Below are 20,260 nucleotides of genomic sequence, written 5' to 3'. Positions count from 1 at the left end.
AATTAAAGTCGCCCATTATAACAACATCACCTTTAGCAGCCTTTCTAATTGAATCAAACAGCACGACATCATTATCATCGCTGCTGTTAGGAGAGCGGTAAACAACACCTACAGTGATAACGTCCCTGGACCTCTTGGAGTTGTTTGTGGACAACTCGCACCAGACAGAATTAACAAAGGACCCTTGCAACTGAGATTTCTCAACACTTACAATGTCATCCCTAACATACAGTAAAACTCCCCCACCAACCCCATTATGAGTATCCCTTCTGTCCTGACGATACACAACATACCCCGGGTGAGAAACCTCAGCACTATCAATGTCCTCCCTTAACCAAGACTCGGTGATACCAAACACATCCGGTTTCAGATCCTCGAGAAGCACAGTAAATTCAGCAAAATTTTTACGAATACTTCTAGCATTGGTAAAGACAATCTTCAGCCTATCCCTGAAACTATGTACCTTAGCATGCCTCCTAAAGTTAGAACTATGACTATCACTTATTTTGCTCTCAAAACGCCTATAATCGCCTCCACTAGGAACATAATCCTTATCCAAACTAATTCCTGACTTCATCGCCCCCCAATTTAGTTTAAACATAGCTGTTCAACAGAGTAATTCACCATCCTACCAAACAACGAGGCCCCAGTATTAGCTAAGTGCAAACCATCCCTGGCGAACAGATCCCTTCTACCCTGGAAAGATGACCACATGTCAACAAATGTGAAGCCGAAGTCGGCACACAAACTATACAATAAACCATTCAAAGTTACAATCTTTTCTGACAGAACCTTGCTGTCAAATCTTGGCAACAAACTGCATATGACAACTTTAGCCCGAGTTGATGCTAGTCGACACATCAATTCGTGGTACCTAGACTGAATAATGTTTTGCGACTCCTTCTGCACATTGTTAGTGCCTACCTGGACTACAACCACCTCCTCATCTGACACGATTTTGTTTACCCTGTTACTGACATCCTGGATTTTAGCACCTGGCAAACATACCCTGACCCTTTTTGCTTTATCCGCCCTGCAGAACTCTCGGTCTACATACCGTACTAATGAATCCCCACACAATACCATTCTTCCTTTCGACTTCTCCTGTCCCCACTTACCGCTGTTTACAACCACACTACCATCTCCTGTCACATCACAATCACCACGCACTTCGTCCACTACTAGCCACTCACTATTTCCCTCCTGGGAGACTTCATTCCCATCATCAACATCACGCAACTCCTCCACAGGTAACACGTCAAAACCATTACAAGTTGGAACAACCTCGCAACAATCCCTTTCAGCAACTGCACTACTCACAGCCCTACTATTCCCGACTTCCGTCCATACACAACTACAGCTTTTCAATAGCTCCTCTAATTCCTTAAGTTTCACACACTTATCGCAAACAAACACAATAGCTTCACTAGATGCTGATTTAAAATCACATTCCAAGCCAGAAATCTCAAACTCAATCCACATATTACACGCATCACAGCAGACTAAACGATCAGGCACAGCCATAACGAAAATACTAAGTCAAAGAAAAAGAAAAAAAAAAAAACAGCGTACACAGAAAATCGAAAACACGACGGGCAGCTTAGGCTAACAGAGACTGTACACTGAACGATAGGATACAATGACGCTACAGACCTAAAACCACGGACAGAACTGAAACAAGACAAAAACAGCTCACATTGAACACAATAACATGCAGAATGAAAGATACAGACAATAAATAACGAATACACTAAGGCACAGAAAACCCACGAACACAGAAAATCGATACTCACGATTAGCAGCTTAGGCTTAACAGAGACAATATACTGAACGATAGGATACACTGACGTTACAGACCTAAAACAACGGACAGCACTGAAACAAGACAAAAACAGCTCACATTGAACACAAAAACATGCAGAATGAAAGTTACAGACAATAAATAACGAATACACTAAGGCACAGAAAAACCCGCGAACGCGGAAAAACGATACTCACGATTAGCAGCTTAGGCTCAACATAGACTATACACTGTACGATAGGATACACTGACGCTACAGACCTTAAACCACGGACAGCACCGACACAAGACAAAAAACAGCACAGATTGAACAAAAAATATGCAGAATGACAGGAACAGACAAAAATAACTCCAAATAAACAACAAAACGAATCACAAGGTGTTTGATAAAAAAAAAACGATCCCAAAAATCCCAAAAATGAACGAAATGCAAGAGCACCGAAAAAGTACGTGTATACGCTTCAACGACCAAAGCTAAAGTGTTTGTGTGTATGGACGCCTTTAAACAATTGTAAAATTGTGCTATGAAACCAACTGTGGCTGGTCTTGAACTCGACCGAATCGTCGGGGAACATGACGCATTTCGGTATTAGCCCAGGATCTATATGCGAACTGCACTAGACATATGTCCTTCGATGCAACACTGTCCAGAATGTTATACAATGCGAACTGAATTCTAATAGTGCCCTAGTACCCGTAACTCATACAATGAATCTAAAAATAAAACATTCCGCATGCGATTTGAGAATTGATCACATTTCTTGTGAATATCATGTAGTGGATCAAAATAGACCGTGGGCCGAAGTCCAAAATCGTTTAAGTTCGTTGCAACGCAGAGAGGACTACCAACAAATGCCATTATAATTATGAAAATAATATGAAATCACCATTATCGATTGTTCCCAGTTGTCTAACGTGGACATTTTTGCAGTTGTTATTAATAACCGTTACCATTTTAATCAAATTTGGAGAGTTTATAAGGCGAAAATACAGCGTATTATGTCACGAGTAACCAATCACAATCGCGTCTACAGGCTTGCGCAATACTTTTTAACATCTGGCAACATTTGAACATGGCGTCAACTAGTGATAAGGCGGCCTGCCGAACGAAAATGAAATTATAATGCATTATCCATGTTTCAAAGACAGCCTCATTGCAAATGACTGCATTTACCAATGTCTCCAAAGCTTAAGTAATCAGATGTGCTAAGGAATGGAAGGCTTTAGGTGGAGAATTAGGGGATATTGCCAATACTATTTTGTCTGACAATGCAGAACTCAACTTGACGTTGGACACAACAACGTGCGGGTATCATCGGCAATGTTATATGAAGTTTACCGACGTTTCCAAAATCTCCATGGCTGTATCTAAACTTACACAATCAGTTGGTGAGTTGTATTTAAGTATTCTTGAAATATTACATTGAAAATGAATGCTCTATTCGACTGGAAACTGTGTCATTCGAGTTCGTACAGTTACAGTAACCACAGTCGTTTTCAACTAGCCTAGGCCTACGCGGTAAAATTGTACACAGCTCTAGCTAAGTTCTAACGTTGACTAAACCAGTGTTATTCAATAGCCCAGGCTATGCTGAAAGAAAAGGTTGGCTGAATGTACGTTCTGTGTACAATTTGTCACAGGAACGAAGAGGGTTGCTGGTACAGGTAAAACTTGCAATGAGTTCAAAGTTTTTTTTCCCCTTGGTATGGTCTTTCAAATATGCTGTATTTCTTGTTGAAGATGCCTTGTTTATATATTTTTTGAACTAATGCGAGTTAAACCAACTGAACAGTTACAACCCGTCTCTTAAATACAGGCCTTGAAGTTAATCATAATCACAAAGTAAATATATGATCGTCATTCTAGGCTCAATTCAACAAAACTGTTGTTGAAATCTCCTTCTTTATTTTCTGTCTTGCAGAGGATTTGCCAGCTAAAACTGATACTGCACAGATTTTGGAGACTTCACACACAATGATCAATCAGGTAAGATTTCCGTCTGTTGCCTTCAAATAGAGTGCAAATATGTACGTGTTGGAATATAGGCCTATACAAATACTTATGATACTGTAATGATGCAAAACGTTGCTCTTTTAACATACATAACTGCTTGTAGTCCCGTTCCATGTGTGGACATATCATTGAAAAAAAGGACAACATGGTTCGGTAAGTAAACAGACATGCATACTGTCTTGCTTATTTTATGTATTTCAATGGAAATTCAGGTCCATGTTCTGTTTAAAAGTAAATAAGGAAGGGAGGAGGAGGGAGGAAATAATTGAATTGTAAAGTACAAAATTGATATAGAATAATCAATTTTGCAAAACTCATGGTATGCAGCATAAGTTAATAAGAATAATTTATTTGAGCTTTATCAGTCACTGTTTTTATTAATGTGGACATTTATTGCAATGTTGCATCTCTTTTTAAACTATCTATCAGCTATGCAACATTGAAGTGATTGAAAGCAACATTAAATTACTTGAGGTGAAGTAAAGAAGCCCATTTGTGTATCACAAATACATATTAAATGAATCTTCAAATAAATCTGTCAACAGAATCAATGGATCAAGGACCTGCCCCAAAGCTGCTGAGATCAGTCCACACACTGCACAGTGGCCACATTCTGTCTCCAGTAGTTATATTATTCAAGACCTTCAAATTTGCAATTCTGCATGAGAGACGACATGATGGAAAGTTGTCATGTCTAAATTCCTGCAAATTTCATGAAAATGTACAATGTACTTCATAGGTCCTGTAACAGTTGATTCACAATTTCTATACGTAAAATCTATTCATTGTTATTTAAACATGTTCGTATTCATAACTTGTGAGCTCGGCAGCAATCCCGTGCTTTCCTGCATGGCAAATATTCCCAGATGTGGAATTCTTCACATTACAGTACCGCACAATGGTTACTTTAAATTGTTTTGTGTACGAGGCCGAGATGTCTCTCACTCAGCATTTTTCGAGAGAGGGTGCACAGCCTTGTACAGATAGGCCGACCATGCATGTTGTTAAGACACAATTTATCTTTGCCACACCTATCAGAGTGCTTAACTGAGCCGAAATTTGTAAAGAGTCCAAAGAGGTACGTTAATTTATATTATGGTTTAGATGCAAGTTTACCCCGGACCTAAAGGCTTCTTCCTGTCCAATTGTAATATGTATATCCATCAATCACAGAGATAGTAAATATTCTTTTCGTAAGAACTTAGCGACAGTTTTGATGGGACTATATCACTGAATGGACTAGCCTTACTACCATAGATGATATATTCACTTGTTATTGTATATGTATTCAATAGAATGTGCATATTGTAGTTGTTTGTATAATTATTATTTTTATTTGTAGTTTTCACGAAGGTAAACAAAGAAAACCAGATGAATAAAAAAAGAGCAACCTTCCGTAGAAGACTCGGTCCTAATTTTTGACGGCTACAGTTACCGGTCATGTTCTATGAAAATGTATACATACTGTAGCTATTAGATATAGTAAATGTTTTCAATTGTTACTTCAGTTTAACAATATTTGTAAAAAGGAATTTATGCACTGGTGATGGTGTGTGCCTGTGATGTCTTGGATTGTACACATAATATTTTAAGTACATTTTCAAACTTGCATGTGTGCACACCAACTACATCTCTTTTGGTCAAAAGTGTGTGAGCTTTGAAAATCTTGTTTTCCAAGGAATCTCCAACTCAGTTGACTCTCTGAATGGTTATATGAATGTAATTATCATTGTACCACATAATGTCCTCACTCAGTGCATGTTGAATGTCTTGTTCAAAAAGTGTAACAATAACTAGAATACTGTCACTGTTCATATATGCCATTGACCAAATATGCTTTATGCTTGTTTTTAGTTACACTTCTTTATTTATAATGTTTTGGCCCTTTATAAAGTAACTGTAAATAGAAATGCTTCAACAAATTATGAAAAAATATCTTTTGCCATAATAATATAATTCAGAACTGAAACTAACACACCTTTCTCGCCTTCTTTACATAACACTTTTCAGAACTGAAACTAACACACCTTTCTCGCCTTCTTTACATAACACTTTATGGTTTACATTGGAGCTTCACTCCCATATGCTTTCCTCATTTATAAACTACATTTATACATATCCTCTCCTTACACCACCTCACCCTTCCCCATACCTTCCCAATCCCTTAACTTTGCCTCAATATTTTCAATTCAAGAGGGGCTTCAATCTCTGAAATTTTGGAGAGGAGTAGGAGTTTAAGCACCATTTAATATATCCATGTCCAGCTACCAAACATAGGTATGGGAATTGCAGTGCATAGAATTGGGCTAGGGAGAATGATGTTTGGCACATGATCAGAAATTATGACAGATTTTCCATGTAATTACAATGAAAAGCATCGCGAAGTAATTTTAATTATAATTTTTCGCATAGCAATATGCAATGCTCCGATATACTGAAATGGACAGCGCCCTCTATTTCTGTTTTTGGTGCTTTGTGACCTTTTAGTAGACCTCCCTCCCCCATTAAACAAATTATCATTCCACATATGTTCAAAATAGCCGGCGGGACCTCAACATGAAGGTAGATTCTCCTTCTGATCAATTTTATGGTATTTGTTGTCTATTCTATTTTGTGCAGGATATGTATGGGGAAATTGCCGCAATTTTGACCTAAAAAACATTAATGTGCAACATTGACACTTGGGAACAACTGATTTTGGAAAATAATACATATTGCTAACAAAATAGAATGGGTTTCATGTAGACCCCGTGACTGTGCAACGAAAGTAAAAATTTTAGATCAATTTTCCTACTTTGGCCCACGGCCTATTTTTTAGTGTTTTGTTTTTAGGCGGGATTTACTCAAAAGTGCCCCATTTCTGGGAGTGGGAACTGTTGGGATATTGAAAGGACACACAATACCTACATTTTAAGCCACATTTCATGTAGCCCCCAGGAGATGACTGCAAGAATTAATTTAGAAAGCTGTTTTGGCCACATGCCCCATAGTCTAAAAGGTGTATCATTGCCGGAGGGGATGGGGGCGTACACATCATCATAAGATTGTTCCCACCTTCATGAAAATGCGCGCCCCACAACACTACGCCCACCCCTCTAATCGCTTTCCAGATGAGTTACGAAACCAGACCCATCATATACAAAAGTCTACTTGGATTATTTGTCCCCTGATTTTTTTCGGCAGATGCCCATGCATTTCCCCAAACTAAATTTCTAAGCCATGAGATCTATGACTTAAGGAGGTTTGGGAGCATCATTGGGTCTGGGAAGTGTTATTTCCGGTGATCTGGGAGGTATATTTGCCCAAAACTTCTCGTACGCTACGCGCGAACCCATGGTCGCGCTCCGCTTAGATAGTAGTCAGAGCACAGACACGCGTCCCCACCATTATCCATGACTGATCTGCGCCCATGCACCAACAAATAAACCGTGTCTGAATTTTCGAAATTTCCCTGACCAACATTCCTAAACATTCCTTCCTCTTTGCGTGCAATTTTGACCGGTCTGTTAGGGGTTGAAGGAGGTTTTTCTGTATTGGCTGTCCATAGATGAAATTTTGTGCAACGTCCGGTTTGGATAATCCTGGATACGCCCCTGATATGTGACTATTGTACATACTTGTCTGTAAAACTTTCTATACATGTTCACACTAATCCTAGAATGTCATTTGCCTTGTTTCTTGTTTCATTATTATTTTGTTGTTGTTGCTGCAACCGTTTCCATATTTCATTATAAAGACACACTGGTTCTAGTAAACCAGTAGAGACATATATGGTGAGCCTATAGTGTGCCATAAGTCCTGAAATCGACATATGTAGAATTAAGTTGACATATCTCAGCTTCTTGTGCTCTCATTTAACGACCAGTGTCGCATGTTATTTTCTAGCGCTCTGATTGGACGAAAGCGACTTAAATTCTGGTCAGTGACTTGTCGGACCGTTTGATATTGCAAGGGAGAAGTTACCCAAGATAGAGCCTTGGCACAAAAACCTGCAACTTGATCTACTCTCAAGCTTGGTTCCCTTTCGATGCACATCTGTAAGAAATCTTTGCTCTCCTTCTCAATTTGATTACATAGAGCTCTAACCACTCTTTGCTTAAAAACGGTTCAATTCTTTGTCTATATATTGTGACAACTTCGTAACTGAGTTAGAACAGCCGGATTAACAGTGATGTAGTACAAGTTTATGGATCCCTCGGAATTTCCACAAAATCACCCCTCGATTTGTCCAAGGCATCCTCCAAGATATGGTGAAACCAGATACCAGTCGGGAAAGATGTCGGGAGCTTTTGTATACATATACCAGCAAAGGAAGTATTACAGTGATCCGTATGCAACCAAATATACTCCAAAGTTCACCCGGTTTTTGAGGGGAATTTTTTGGTTTCATTCCAACTTAATAAATCAGTTAACAAAACAGAAACGATTAAAATTGAATTCGATAAGGAATATAGCACATGTCAAACATAACATCCGTTGTATATAATTACATTCCAAGTAGTCACCTCCATAATCTAAACAATCTACACAAACAGGAAGTTTAAAGTAACATATTCTTGACTTCGCAGGTCGCAGACTGGTACAATAACATGATAATCAGGCCAACATCTGTATGTAGATAAGGAACCTTGCCATAAATTCCTAGTTTCTTCAGTAAATGTTGTACGTGTATGGCGATATATATAAAAATTGCCCTTGATCTAATACAAATGGCTTGTCATATTACACTGATCAATATTTTGGCAGTTGCCATGGTGTTTGCTAAACTTTAGTCTTCCTTTCCTAACCTGCACGTTCCTAAACGGGAACCTAAGATCTCTAAAGGCGGGTCTATAGCTGGCCCTGGTATCGGTGAGGCCGACTCCCAGGGTTTGCTGGTGATCGTTCGACAGAAAAATAAAATGGAAATTTTTGACCGGAAAGTTGCTTATAACTATTTTATTAAATGTGTATGGGGTTGAAAAGGAAGGGTAGTGGGGTTGGGTGGTAACAACCTACCCCTATAGGATCTGCGCCTGATATAAACATGTACCTAAAGCGGAATAGGAACAAAGGGCTAATTATAAGCTTATCACCTGTTGTTTGATTTGCGCATATAAATGAACCATGCATTAATTAATATATAGTGACGAGGAGTGACGTACCTATAGTCGATAACCGGGTCGATCATTTTTTTTGTCACCCCGTGCAGGGGATGGTTGTTGAATTACTATCCAACCACGGATCAGGCGGAATTGTTGTCGGAAGTGATTATATGCAGAAATACATAGGCCTGTATTCCTGCACTCACATTGGTCAAATATTATGTCAGCATTATATCGAATATATGCTGACAATAAATCGAATATATGCTGATATTAAATCGAAAATATGCTAGCATTTATTTGAATATATGCTAGCATTAATTCGAATATTTGTCTTTATGAATTCAAACTTATGTCCACATTAAATCAATTTTAAGTAGACATAAATACTGCCTACTGATTAGCTCAGAATTAATGTCTGCATAAAATCGAATTTATGTTACCATTAAATCGAATTTATGTCGGCACGAATATATGTCGGCATACATTCCCGAATTTTGTCCACTGTGGCCAATCATATACGTCAAGGAGGGTCTTTACCCCATATAAATTGAAAAGGGGGGAGGCTCAGCTCTCCACTCAGCCATACCAGCTACAAGAATATATGAATAGGCCTAGGTAAATTAGAGTGCGACAGTTCCAACTATAGTCAGTTTTACCAATATTGGGGTGGGAGGGGGGTGAGACACCCCACACCCCCCTCTAGAGACGTCCCTTATCCATGAGAGGCTTCCGTATAATTCGTTTCCGTTGGATTGAATTGTAATCAATTCTTGTTAGGGAAAGCTGGCCTGTTCCGGGAAAAGTTTACGACCAGCCCCATAGAGACGGATCTGCCCTGGAAATTAAACAACACCTCAAAGGCCGTGACCCGGAACTGTACAACACACAAACACACACGGAAAATACAAAACGAGTTGTTTCTTCGGCAGCGATTTCAGACGTTCCTTGGAAGCCATTCGTTATGGCGTTGTTACCAAGATACCTCTTTTTCTTTGCCTTGCAAGTTTTTGCGGTTTGCGGCCGGTGAGTTTGATTTCGATCTTTTATTTCTATTTTGCACTTGCTCAATGCTTTGTGGGTATTGCAATTAACGTTAGGTACCTAACATCTGTTTTCATAAGAAATACAATGAAATAGAACCGGAATAAAACGTAGGCTACATCTGTAATCTTCCTGAGTCGTTTTTAGTTACATCAGAACCAGATCTGTGAGGAGAAATTTTGTCTCACAAAACTAAATCCCGACAGAAAGTACTGGTAGAAATATGCCGTTCTGACACCAAGGGAGACGAATTACACAGCGTCCATCTCAAACGAAATATTGAAAAAGTGGCGCCGTCACCTCCGGGATGAGTGGAGTGGTATATATTATACATGCATGTAGGTGCGAGACGTCAGTTGTTATGTGCCCAGGTACTTTAGTATTAATAATCAGAAAAAGGCACCACGCGCGGAGCGTGTGTAGCGCCTAGCCGGCACTCAACAATAAAGATCTACCATATCCGGCGAATACATGTACACGCTAAGAACGATGTAGCAAAAATTGCCCAACATTGAAGAATATAATTACTAGAAATTGGGGAAACATAGCACGTGAAACTTTTTTAGCATTTTTTGCTTAACTGTGTTTAGCACAGGTTTTTCCTAAACTTTTGGGTAACATTTTTCTTAAAAATTGGGCAAAACTTGAGTTGCTAAACTATGGGCAATGTCACATTTACCCAATATTTATGAAAATTTTTACCAAAAAGTTTAGGAAAAACCTGTGCTAAACACAGTTCAGCAAAAAGTGCTAATAATTCTTACGTGCTATGTTTCCCCAATTTCTAGCACTATTATATTCTCCAATGTTGGTCACTTTTTGCTACAGTTGATTTTTAGATTATACAGCAATTACAAACATGCAAATCAAATCACAGAATGGACCAAAGTAAGTTTCTGATTCGCAAACTGCTTTATTTTTCACTTTCTCTTAAGCAACATTTTGCAATTTATACAATTTCTCTTGCAGTTACTTATTCTTTTGTTTTCTATCTTGTGATATAAGTTTTAAGTGTATCTGCACATATATAATATGAATACATAAACATTCCCCAAAAGAATTTATCACTTGGGTTTAAATTGAACAAGCAAAAATGTGATACCAAAAAATTAAAAATTGTTATCATTCACTGTAAAATGTAGCCTGTAAATTTTGTAGAGTTTGCAAGTAAACCAGGCCTGAAATCTTTGACTAACATGGCAAGAGTTTGATGATGTTGATGAAATTCCTTTTCATAGTGAGGTCATATAAACCCTTATATCGTTGTTGTTATTATTATAACTGTTTGTTTTTCAGGAGGTGGTAGATGTTAAGTGACAGTTTTAACAAACATATCTAACAATTAAGTTTTCATTGCAATGCTAGGTCAGGAAAATCTCAGGGCCTGGAACACAATACATGGAGGGCTTTTGAAATTGAGCTATATATATCCAAATGCTTCTTGACTTTGCAATCCCTGCATGTGCAGGCAGAGTACCTAAGTTTTTATAGCCTCTGCTGATGTCAACTTATGATATACTTCATACCTCATATTAAGTATCTATGCCTAAATAAAGAATTCATCAAAATAACAGGTTTATCAATACCACTCTATCTGAGGACTTCAAACAACCCAACAACAATATGATTTCACACGATACTAATTAAGAAACCAATCAATTAAACAACAATGTTGACCAACAAAACCCACCATATTCCTGATGGTCAGAGACTTGAATCATTCATGTAGTTGAACTAATAAATCATTATATGGTAATTACATGTTATGTTGATCAAACTTACAATGTATAACCCATGAAATATCTTTATGCTGACTGTCGATCAAGCTAATTAATTGTAATTAACTATCATACTATTTGTGATGTCAAACTAGTCAGTCATGTAGCTTACATAATAAATCAGTACCAACATGGCAATGGTAACCAAACCAATCAGTCATAAACAATGATACATAATATCACAATCAAGCTATTCAATCATAATCAACTGCTATATTAATAATAATATTCAGGTAAACAATTCAATCTTAACCATCAAACTAGTCAAGTCATGTTGAATGAAAGTGATAAACTAACACATAATATTCATGAAAAGCGAACTTAATCATTACAGCAAACAAAGTCCATTATAGAACTTACAACAGAAAAGTTACAAACCAACACAGTAGAACAGGGATATCAATGCAGGCAGTTACACGTATAGCAGCTGGTGGTATAATACTTTACATTGAGTTGTAATAGGCACGGAAAGCCTTCACAGAGCTTATTTCCTTTGTGATAGCTGTGTTCAACTCATAAATAATGCTTTGCAGAAATTGCCATGATGCCTCACAGTCAGGCTGATACTCAATATCGAACACAAAGTGCATCTTGAAGCATGTGTCAATGGCTTTCAACAGTGAGGTTGCAGGTAGAGCCTTTCTCTCAATCAGCACAAAAAATTGACGAGACTTCTGCTTTAAGTCCCAAAGAACTACAGTAAATGGCTGTGGATGTACCGTTTCATCTATATCTCCACAAAAGGACTTGATGTTTGTCACGTTCTGTAATGATAAAGGATGTATAAATCATTCACATAAATGCTGACTGAAAGAGAGACACAGCTGACCAACAGACAGACAGACAACAGACTAATGGCAGATATAACGATGGAAAAAGTGTAGGCCAATAATTTATTTCACGATAACCATAATAAAGTTTTGTTATTAGCATAAATGAATGCATATCAGACAAATGGCTTACTGATATTGGCAACTGAGTAGACATCACTGTAATGAAAAACATTGACAATACTAAACATTTTGTGACACCAAAATTCATGATATCCCCTGTTGACCGATGATACCATCAAAGATATGAAAAAGCTTGTGATGCTGACCTTGAAGTATCAATATCTACTAACTGTGTAATAACAAATAATGCTACAAATATTGTGAATAAATCTTGGTTTAACAGCATATTGTGGCATATCACAAGTGTAGCTTCACATGGTCATAGGGTGCCAGCAGATTTGCATAAATATCCAGCCTACATCATCTATGAACTGAATGAATATTCAATACTTACAGATCGGATGTCTATGAATGCCTTTACACCGGCAGAAACTGACATAGATCCTCTGCCCTTCTTTCTCTTGTGCCGACTCTGAAATACATATGGCAGAGCAAAAAATCCAAGTTCCTCTTCTGTCACTGTCAAAACGCAGAAAATAAAAATGTACATATAGACTGTTATACGAACTTGCAGGGTTTTATAAATAGTTGCATAAACCCCTCGTGAGTGCACTGCCCTTAATCATGGGTTGCCATTTCCATTTTACTGCAGGGATGGGATGCCCAAATTTTTAGGGGTGAAAAATATATGCTAAAACAAAAGTCAAAGGCAGTTGATTAAGGGAATTGCTCAATGTGTGTGTCTCCTGTGTGTGTCATATGAACCTTGAATTTACCAAGATTTTACAATTGGTAATATAGACAATTACATCCTTCTTTTCACACACAAACACACACATACTTCATACTATTAGTCAAAAGCTGTTTGTCTAAATTTTTCTCCTTTGGTAACATTACACAAAACTTTTTTACTGGTTTGTGATGCTTAATCCAACTTACAAAGTGTGCAGTCCCAAGGAAGTTCTTTCATCCATCCTGGAAAGTTCTTTTCCGTATATGATAAAATGACCTTGCAGACAGCTGGCCACTTCTCATACAATTTTTCTGCTGATTCTGGTTGAAGTACTTGGAAATCTTGTTCAATCTGTATATACATTAAGATGGGAGAGTAAAGAAAACTATTCACTAAAGGAGAGCATTTGGAGAATGGAATGGGAAATAATTTGGTAAATCACTGATTGCACTGACGTAATGCTGAGGTTAGTGCAATGTCAATCACACAAAACTACTAGAAAGACACAATGCAAAAAGGCATTGAGAAACAAGAAATTGTAGTTAAAGCACATATCAGGAATTTAGGCATGAGAAACCGTTTTTCACCAGAAGGTTTGCCATTCGTTCCAATCGTTCAAATCACAAATTGGAGAAAGTAGACCATAACTACATATGTTTGCAGCATTTTCTTGCAGAATTGGTGCATTTAATCTTTCAGCTTTGACTCAGCAAAACTGTGTATTCATCTTTTTGGAGAATACCGGTTAGTCTTATTTCAGCTTGTCACACTGCATATATCTGTAGGCCTATATCTAATCCTTCATTTACCACCCCTGTAATGATGTGCATGAAGCCTGAATGAATTTGCAAGGGCAGCCAAAATGTAAAGTATTACAATAAGACATATATTTGTCTTCCAAACTCAACCATTACCATTTGTGAATTAATAGCACAAACCTGGTATCAGGTCATCAATGCTCCAAGATGTTGGAAACATCTACAATCCTTACAAAATGGGTCAAACAGCTATTATCAAGGAATGTTCTGAGTCAATCACTGTTCAGCACAATATTCTTAAAAGTTATGTTAAAGTTGCATTCTTTCTATGCTCCAAGCACAATTAATTCAAGAGCACTGTCATTGAGACATAAGAACCCTCCCATTCTCAACAGCTGTGACTTAGAAAACAGCTACTTCCATAAAACATCACAAAAGATAAGCTGCAGAGGTAGAAATTAATGAACAAACCCATTCATCCTAGTAGCATTTACAATATGCTGACTTTTCAATACTTACCATGCCTGGAAGTAGTATCTTTGGATACTCCACAAGAGCTTCTTTGAAGCCTTTTGATTTGATCAGTATCTGTCTTCTCTTTGCTGTCTTTAGCATGTACTCTTCCATAGTAGCACGTGGCTGCTCATTATGTTGAAGCCACGTCTTCATCTTTTGGGTGTCCTCCTCAGACACAGAATCATCTGAAATCAGAATGCAAAAATGCATAGCGGTTTTAATTAGGTAATAATAGGGTTCTATGGTCCACCTACAACTAAATATGAGATCTGACTAAGCTTCTAGTCTTGAGCACATACACACATGCATATACCCACGCATACACACGCACACACACACACATAAGCCACTATGAATGCATATGCTTCTCTTTACATTGAAACCATAAAACTAAGTTGTGATGAAACTTAATGTTAGCACCGAAATAAACAGATACTATTGGTTGAGGAAAGTATTTCTTATTGTATGACTACTTTTTGAAGACAGCAATGTGATCTGAATTTAGTGAAATTCAATGCACAAATTTTTCTTATATTAACACCCCACTACCAGGTTACTCCTATTTGCTCATCCATCCAGGCTTTTTCCAGATATTAATGGAGTGCCAAGATTCAAATCCCCAAGTCCACCTTGAACCCCTCCCCCCCCCCCCCCATTCACATCAACATCAGGATTAAAAACTGTGTTAGTGTGAAACATTATTCTTGCAGCACAATGAATCTTTCCTTACATATCAACATGTTCACTAAAAATTGACCAGCCAATTGGGAGCCCCTTCCATCTACCAAGAGAATAAAAAAAACATTTAGAAATTGTTCAACTGCCTAGTGCGGGTGAATTTTCTCATTCTCTACACTCCCCACTACACTCCTATAACCCAAGGGGATCAAAACCTTTCATAAACCTATGGAACATCCCAAGTTTGCAGTACAATAATTCTTTCTTATCAAGGTTCTTTCTTTATTCCCCCACCCCTACCCTCCACTGGTGAGGGGCCCTTCAATTCAGTGTTGACTAAGTTACTTAAGTGTTTCACACTCACCAGTGTCTTCATCATTATCATGCTTGCCTTCTGGTGATGTTGCTTCTTCAGTTGTGCTGTATTTCTTCACTCGTTTTCTACTGTATTTAAGATGCTCTTCCAACCAACCGCTCGCTGGTCTCCCACTGGTGCTTTTAGTGTAAAATGCCTCCTGTGAAAATGAAATACCACCAATTTCACAATTAACTATCCCAATCCCTTCAAAAAGTTAAACATATCTGCAATAATGTGTTTACTACAATAATTCCCTTTTTACTTGACACTGGTTATCAAATATTACTTGATGTTTTGTAAGTATGCCCACATTTGGTGCAAAATTTGAGTCTATTTGGATATTTCCTGTGGCAAATCCAGCACAGGGGGTACAATATGCACCAACAGATAGTGTCACTCTGGCTTATAAGTAGATAATAACCCCCCCCCCCCATCCACACACATCCATTGGCCCCCTCACACTAGTTTTGTTCCAGTTCCGGAATGAATGCCATGTATGTATTTTAAATGACCAAGAAGAGCTTCTACACTTGCCTCTTGTAATGTAGCCAGACACTTGAAGCATACTAATAACATGATAGTAACTATAAGTAGTAAAGTAAAGTATGCAGAAACAGTGGTCATAATACTAACATAGCTTTTCAATCTGTAGGCAAACTTGACACGGAGCCCAACTTTTGGAATCAGCTCTTTCAGTGAAGTTTCATCAAGAAGTTTGAATGATTCAAGGTCGATCTCATTGTCTGAAAGAAACAACAAACAACAAACAAGAAAGAAAACATTATTACTTTAAAACCTATTCATATTTATGTGAATAATGTGATCAAAACAATTTGAGAAAACTACTGACCAATGTTTGAAATTGGTAACCTAGGTGGCTTTAAAAGACGAACTGAATGCAAATTAAAGAAAACATAGACCACCATTCCTGTAAATACTAACAAAGCACAAGCCAACTCCTGAATAAAAAATCAAAACAAGCAAACTTGTCAGCTGTCCATTTTTCTTCCAGAGATGTGCCCCTGTCAGGCGGTTCCACCCAGCCCTAGGAATTTCCGCCTGGCAATTATTAAAAAATCCCGCCCGGCGCTTTATATCTACTTGGTGCGGGCAAATCTCTACCGTAGAGGCCTACAGGTATTCCTGATAGAAAATTCAAAATTCTACTTTTAATAGTTTCTTATAATTTTCCAAAAACTAATCTTATTATCATGATAGTCATGCAAACTACAATAACAAACTTTCATAATGCATCGGTTCATATAGTTAGCCTACATAGGCCTACAATCGCCAACATACTTTGCGCGTAACCAACCTACAGCTATTGTAGTATTGTACGTGTTACTATTTGCCGCACAGCAGATTCATAACAATGAAACAGAGCAGTCTCAGTTTAATATGCAAGTTCTATTTGATTACACTATACCTATTGTGCGCTGCGCTTTTGAGGCTAGATGTACAACAGCGAAACTGCTGTACATAGTAGGTTTGGATTTTGACTGATTTTGCCAATTTATCAATGTAATCTAAACACTATATTTGTGCTGCTAATTAGATAGTTTAATAAAGAAATGTTTACATCAAATCGAGGAACAGACTAGGCCATACAGGATGAAAACGGATTGAGAATTGAAATACTGTAGCAACTCACAATACTTAACGGTTTTCAAATAAGTACATGATTTATTCTTAAACTTACAGATTTTCCTTAAAGAACTCGAAGAACGGGTAATTGTCCTTTTCATTCACACAATGTCGGCCTAGGTCAAATGTTATACAGGCTTGAGCTTTACAAAGTGGTCATGCATGGGACACCCCCTCCCCCAGTGGCAGCAACTTCCCAATAAGACTAGAGGAAAATAACTAAACCATAACTGAGTGGTGATATAGCATACTTGCGGTAGGCTGGGCTAAGGCCTGGTCCTATGTTGGACCTCCAGTAATCCAGCATAGCTAGCCTATTACAGGTCTCAATTGCAACCTAGGCCTAAGCAACATTTCAACTGGTAAAAACTCTGTAACTAGGCCTAGGCTAATCATGGTGTTAGGCTCACCAAATCATCACTATCACAAAGAATGAGTACGAAATGTCTGGCCAAGACTAGGCCCTTGGTGCATACTTTCGGTGGAGCGTGACCACAGTTTCTGTGTACTAGCCTAGCCCATTATCATATTCATAACATAAGACTTCACACTACATCTTAACACTAATAATACCTACTTGCTTAGCTAAAATTTAAAACGTTACTGTTACTACTTCTAGGCTAACGTATATGCCTACAACAAATAGTAACGGCGACCTAGCCTCGCGTTAGGCCAACGGACGGAAGTTAAAATCGTGTATGCCGCACATGCATAGTTTTACGGTTTTGGCGAAGGAAATTACAAATAACTACCTTCAAAAGTCTCTATTAGCTCATCCATTCCCCATCTGGTGAGAATTGATTTGACTTCAGGCTCTGACATGATGAATTACGGCCATAGAGCAAGTATTACGACAAATCACCGTTCGCTTTTCGGAGCTTGAGACTGCGCACAGGTACGGTATGGCGCGATTGCAGTGCAGAACAATGAAGGCCAAACGAATTTGTTGCACGCAACACTCTTTGTGCTCAACTATTTGGCACAAACCCTTTGCTAAGTGCATGAAGCAACATTTTGCTTACAAACATAGTAATTGACTCTCAGGAGTTGGGCAATTTTTGCCAAAAAAATTATTACCCAACTAAATTTGCCCAACAGTTCTTAGCGTGTAGCCTTAATTACTTAACCCCTACACCCCTATTCGTCCGTCCAGTCCAAGGGACTGGAGGTAGTGATATGAACATAGTAACTCATCACCATCTACCTGTATGGCTTACCTAATCCCTTGGAACCCATACAAACAACATGTGTGCAAGATTCAATACACTTTCGAATGGTCTCTCCCCCCCCCCCCCGAACGAATTAAATGGGCAGATTTAGGATATTGGGAGAATGGGAGATAAATGACGGTGCAAGTGATAGATAGCAGGGGCCCAGGGAGTCCAGATTTCTTGACCGTAATGATAGAAAATCGCGCATATGCATGTGATTTTTTTTAATAACTACTCTGAAAAGTGGGTGGGACAAATGATATGATATCCCCTCCACTTTTGAAAGTGGGGGGACATGTCCCCCCCGTCCCCCACCTGTTGACGCCCATGCTTCTCGGGCTTGAAAATGACCAACCAGATGTACACTTTTGCCTGAGAACCAAGTTTTTCCTAAGTTTTTTTTTTCATTCATAACCTTTTGTCACCAGTCACACATCATGTTCGACCTCATTGTATCTCCTGTGGATCATTGCTTTTGTAGGTAATTCTACGTAACGCCCCACAATACCCGTCAGCCCCACTTTTCAAGGTTTTAAGACCATTATTTGCTCAGAATTTGAATAATAAATTCACTTCAAAACATACCCATAATGTTGCACAAAATTTCATCTATGGACAACCAATATAGAACCCCCCCCCCTCCCCTCAACCCCTAACAGACCGGTCAAAATTGCACGAGTAGAGGGAAGTATCATGATGAAGAATGTTGGTCAAGGAATTTTCGAAAATTCACTAGACAGTTAAATTATTGGTGTACAAATATTCAAACCTCTTATAACGGCTACAAAAAAAACTTCAATATCATAGAAAATACCCCCAAAATATGCTCGAGGGGGAGGGCGGTCTCCAACCTTCACCCCCCCCTCCCTTGGCTACGCACCTGCGGTTAGAAATATTGTAGGAAACAGGCACAATGGAAACCCAGTGCACCCATATCGATGTGGATCATATGTATGATTGTACGTACTTACACTCATACACAAGATGCAAACCAAATTTCATTACGGATGCGTACCGTCTAGCTATTCATTTCGAGAAAAAAAAAGTAAAAACTACGGTACTTTCGGTCATATATAGTAACAAATTGTGACACGGTTAGATAGGGGCCTTGCGAGGAATTTGCCAAGGGAGGGGCAAAGCTTGTACCCAGACTTTCTAAGGGTAGCGCCACCATAGGTTGGCGCGAAGCGCAAAAGAAAATTTTGGCCGAAAATGCCTCCCAGATCGCTGGAAATGGCACTTCCCAGGCCTTGTAAGTTGCATCTAAGCATTTTCTATTTTGAAATTACTAGCGATATCATAGAAACATACAAAACATATGCTTAAAAAAAATTATGCCACCAAATATTGGGGGGGATATTAGATACTATATCCCCCCACCTAAAATATTGGGGGGACCCCCATGATCGCCGCCCATGCTCAAGGGGGGGGGCTGCCCCTCCGCCCCTCCCCTTGGCTACGCGCCTGTTGGAAATACTTCTAACAACATATATACTCACTAATATATTAACAATAAGCTTTCATTACTGTATTTTAACCAAAACTGTTACCTCATCATCAACAATGAGCAAAAGTATGAAAAGGTATAAAATATATGCTTCATTTGACAAAACGGAAACAAAAGCTTGAGAATTCAAGCTTTCATGTAGCATGTTTACTTCCAATTCCATGATTGTTAATTATTTATAACTATTGTGTAGCAAAACTTGTCTAACGTCCTTCCGACTGATCAGCTTACACGGACATTT

At 38.4% G+C, this 20,260-nt stretch overlaps 2 protein-coding genes and 1 long non-coding RNA gene across 3 annotated transcripts in view; 2 read left to right on the top strand and 1 right to left on the bottom strand.

Annotated features, from left to right (window-relative positions):
• The first annotated feature begins 2,623 nt into the window (after window positions 1-2,623).
• LOC139979671 (uncharacterized) lies at window positions 2,624-4,514 on the top strand. Its single transcript, XR_011797255.1, has 3 exons — window positions 2,624-3,190; window positions 3,724-3,788; window positions 4,361-4,514. It is a non-coding gene; the product is annotated as an uncharacterized lncRNA (long non-coding RNA).
• Window positions 4,515-9,767: 5,253 nt separating this feature from the next.
• Window positions 9,768-20,260, top strand: part of LOC139980245 (complement C3-like) — a 63,367-nt gene continuing 52,874 nt past the window's right edge. The window contains exon 1 of the mRNA XM_071991783.1: window positions 9,768-9,925. Coding sequence (XP_071847884.1) covers window positions 9,864-9,925 — 62 coding nt within the window. The 5' untranslated portion in view covers window positions 9,768-9,863. The remainder of the gene's footprint in view (window positions 9,926-20,260) is intronic.
• LOC139979982 (uncharacterized) lies at window positions 10,460-18,769 on the bottom strand. Its single transcript, XM_071991288.1, has 7 exons — window positions 18,054-18,769; window positions 16,291-16,400; window positions 15,664-15,814; window positions 14,625-14,806; window positions 13,554-13,698; window positions 13,009-13,133; window positions 10,460-12,485 (listed from the first exon to the last, which is right to left on the bottom strand). The coding sequence occupies exons 1-7, from the start codon at window positions 18,121-18,123 to the stop codon at window positions 12,165-12,167; spliced, it is 1,104 nt and encodes a 367-aa protein (XP_071847389.1). The 5' UTR covers window positions 18,124-18,769; the 3' UTR covers window positions 10,460-12,164.

This window comes from Apostichopus japonicus, chromosome 14 (genome assembly GCF_037975245.1).
Source record: "Apostichopus japonicus isolate 1M-3 chromosome 14, ASM3797524v1, whole genome shotgun sequence".
Taxonomy (NCBI): Eukaryota; Metazoa; Echinodermata; class Holothuroidea; order Aspidochirotida; family Stichopodidae; genus Apostichopus; species Apostichopus japonicus.
The sequence above is the reverse complement of the archived record's forward strand: the minus strand, read 5'-3'. Positions and strand labels throughout refer to the sequence as shown.

What these genes read in the sequence shown, in the direction of transcription:
- LOC139979982 (XM_071991288.1), bottom strand. Translation starts at nt 18,123, where the DNA reads ATGTCAGAGCCTGAAGTCAAATCAATTCTCACCAGATGGGGAATGGAT. An exon ending in TGATAATGATGAAGACACTG is followed by an intron (nt 14,807 to 15,663) that starts GTGAGTGTGAAA and finishes TTCTGATTTCAG; the next exon opens with ATGATTCTGTGTCTGAGGAG. An exon ending in TCCTTGGGACTGCACACTTT is followed by an intron (nt 13,134 to 13,553) that starts GTAAGTTGGATT and finishes GCGTTTTGACAG; the next exon opens with TGACAGAAGAGGAACTTGGA.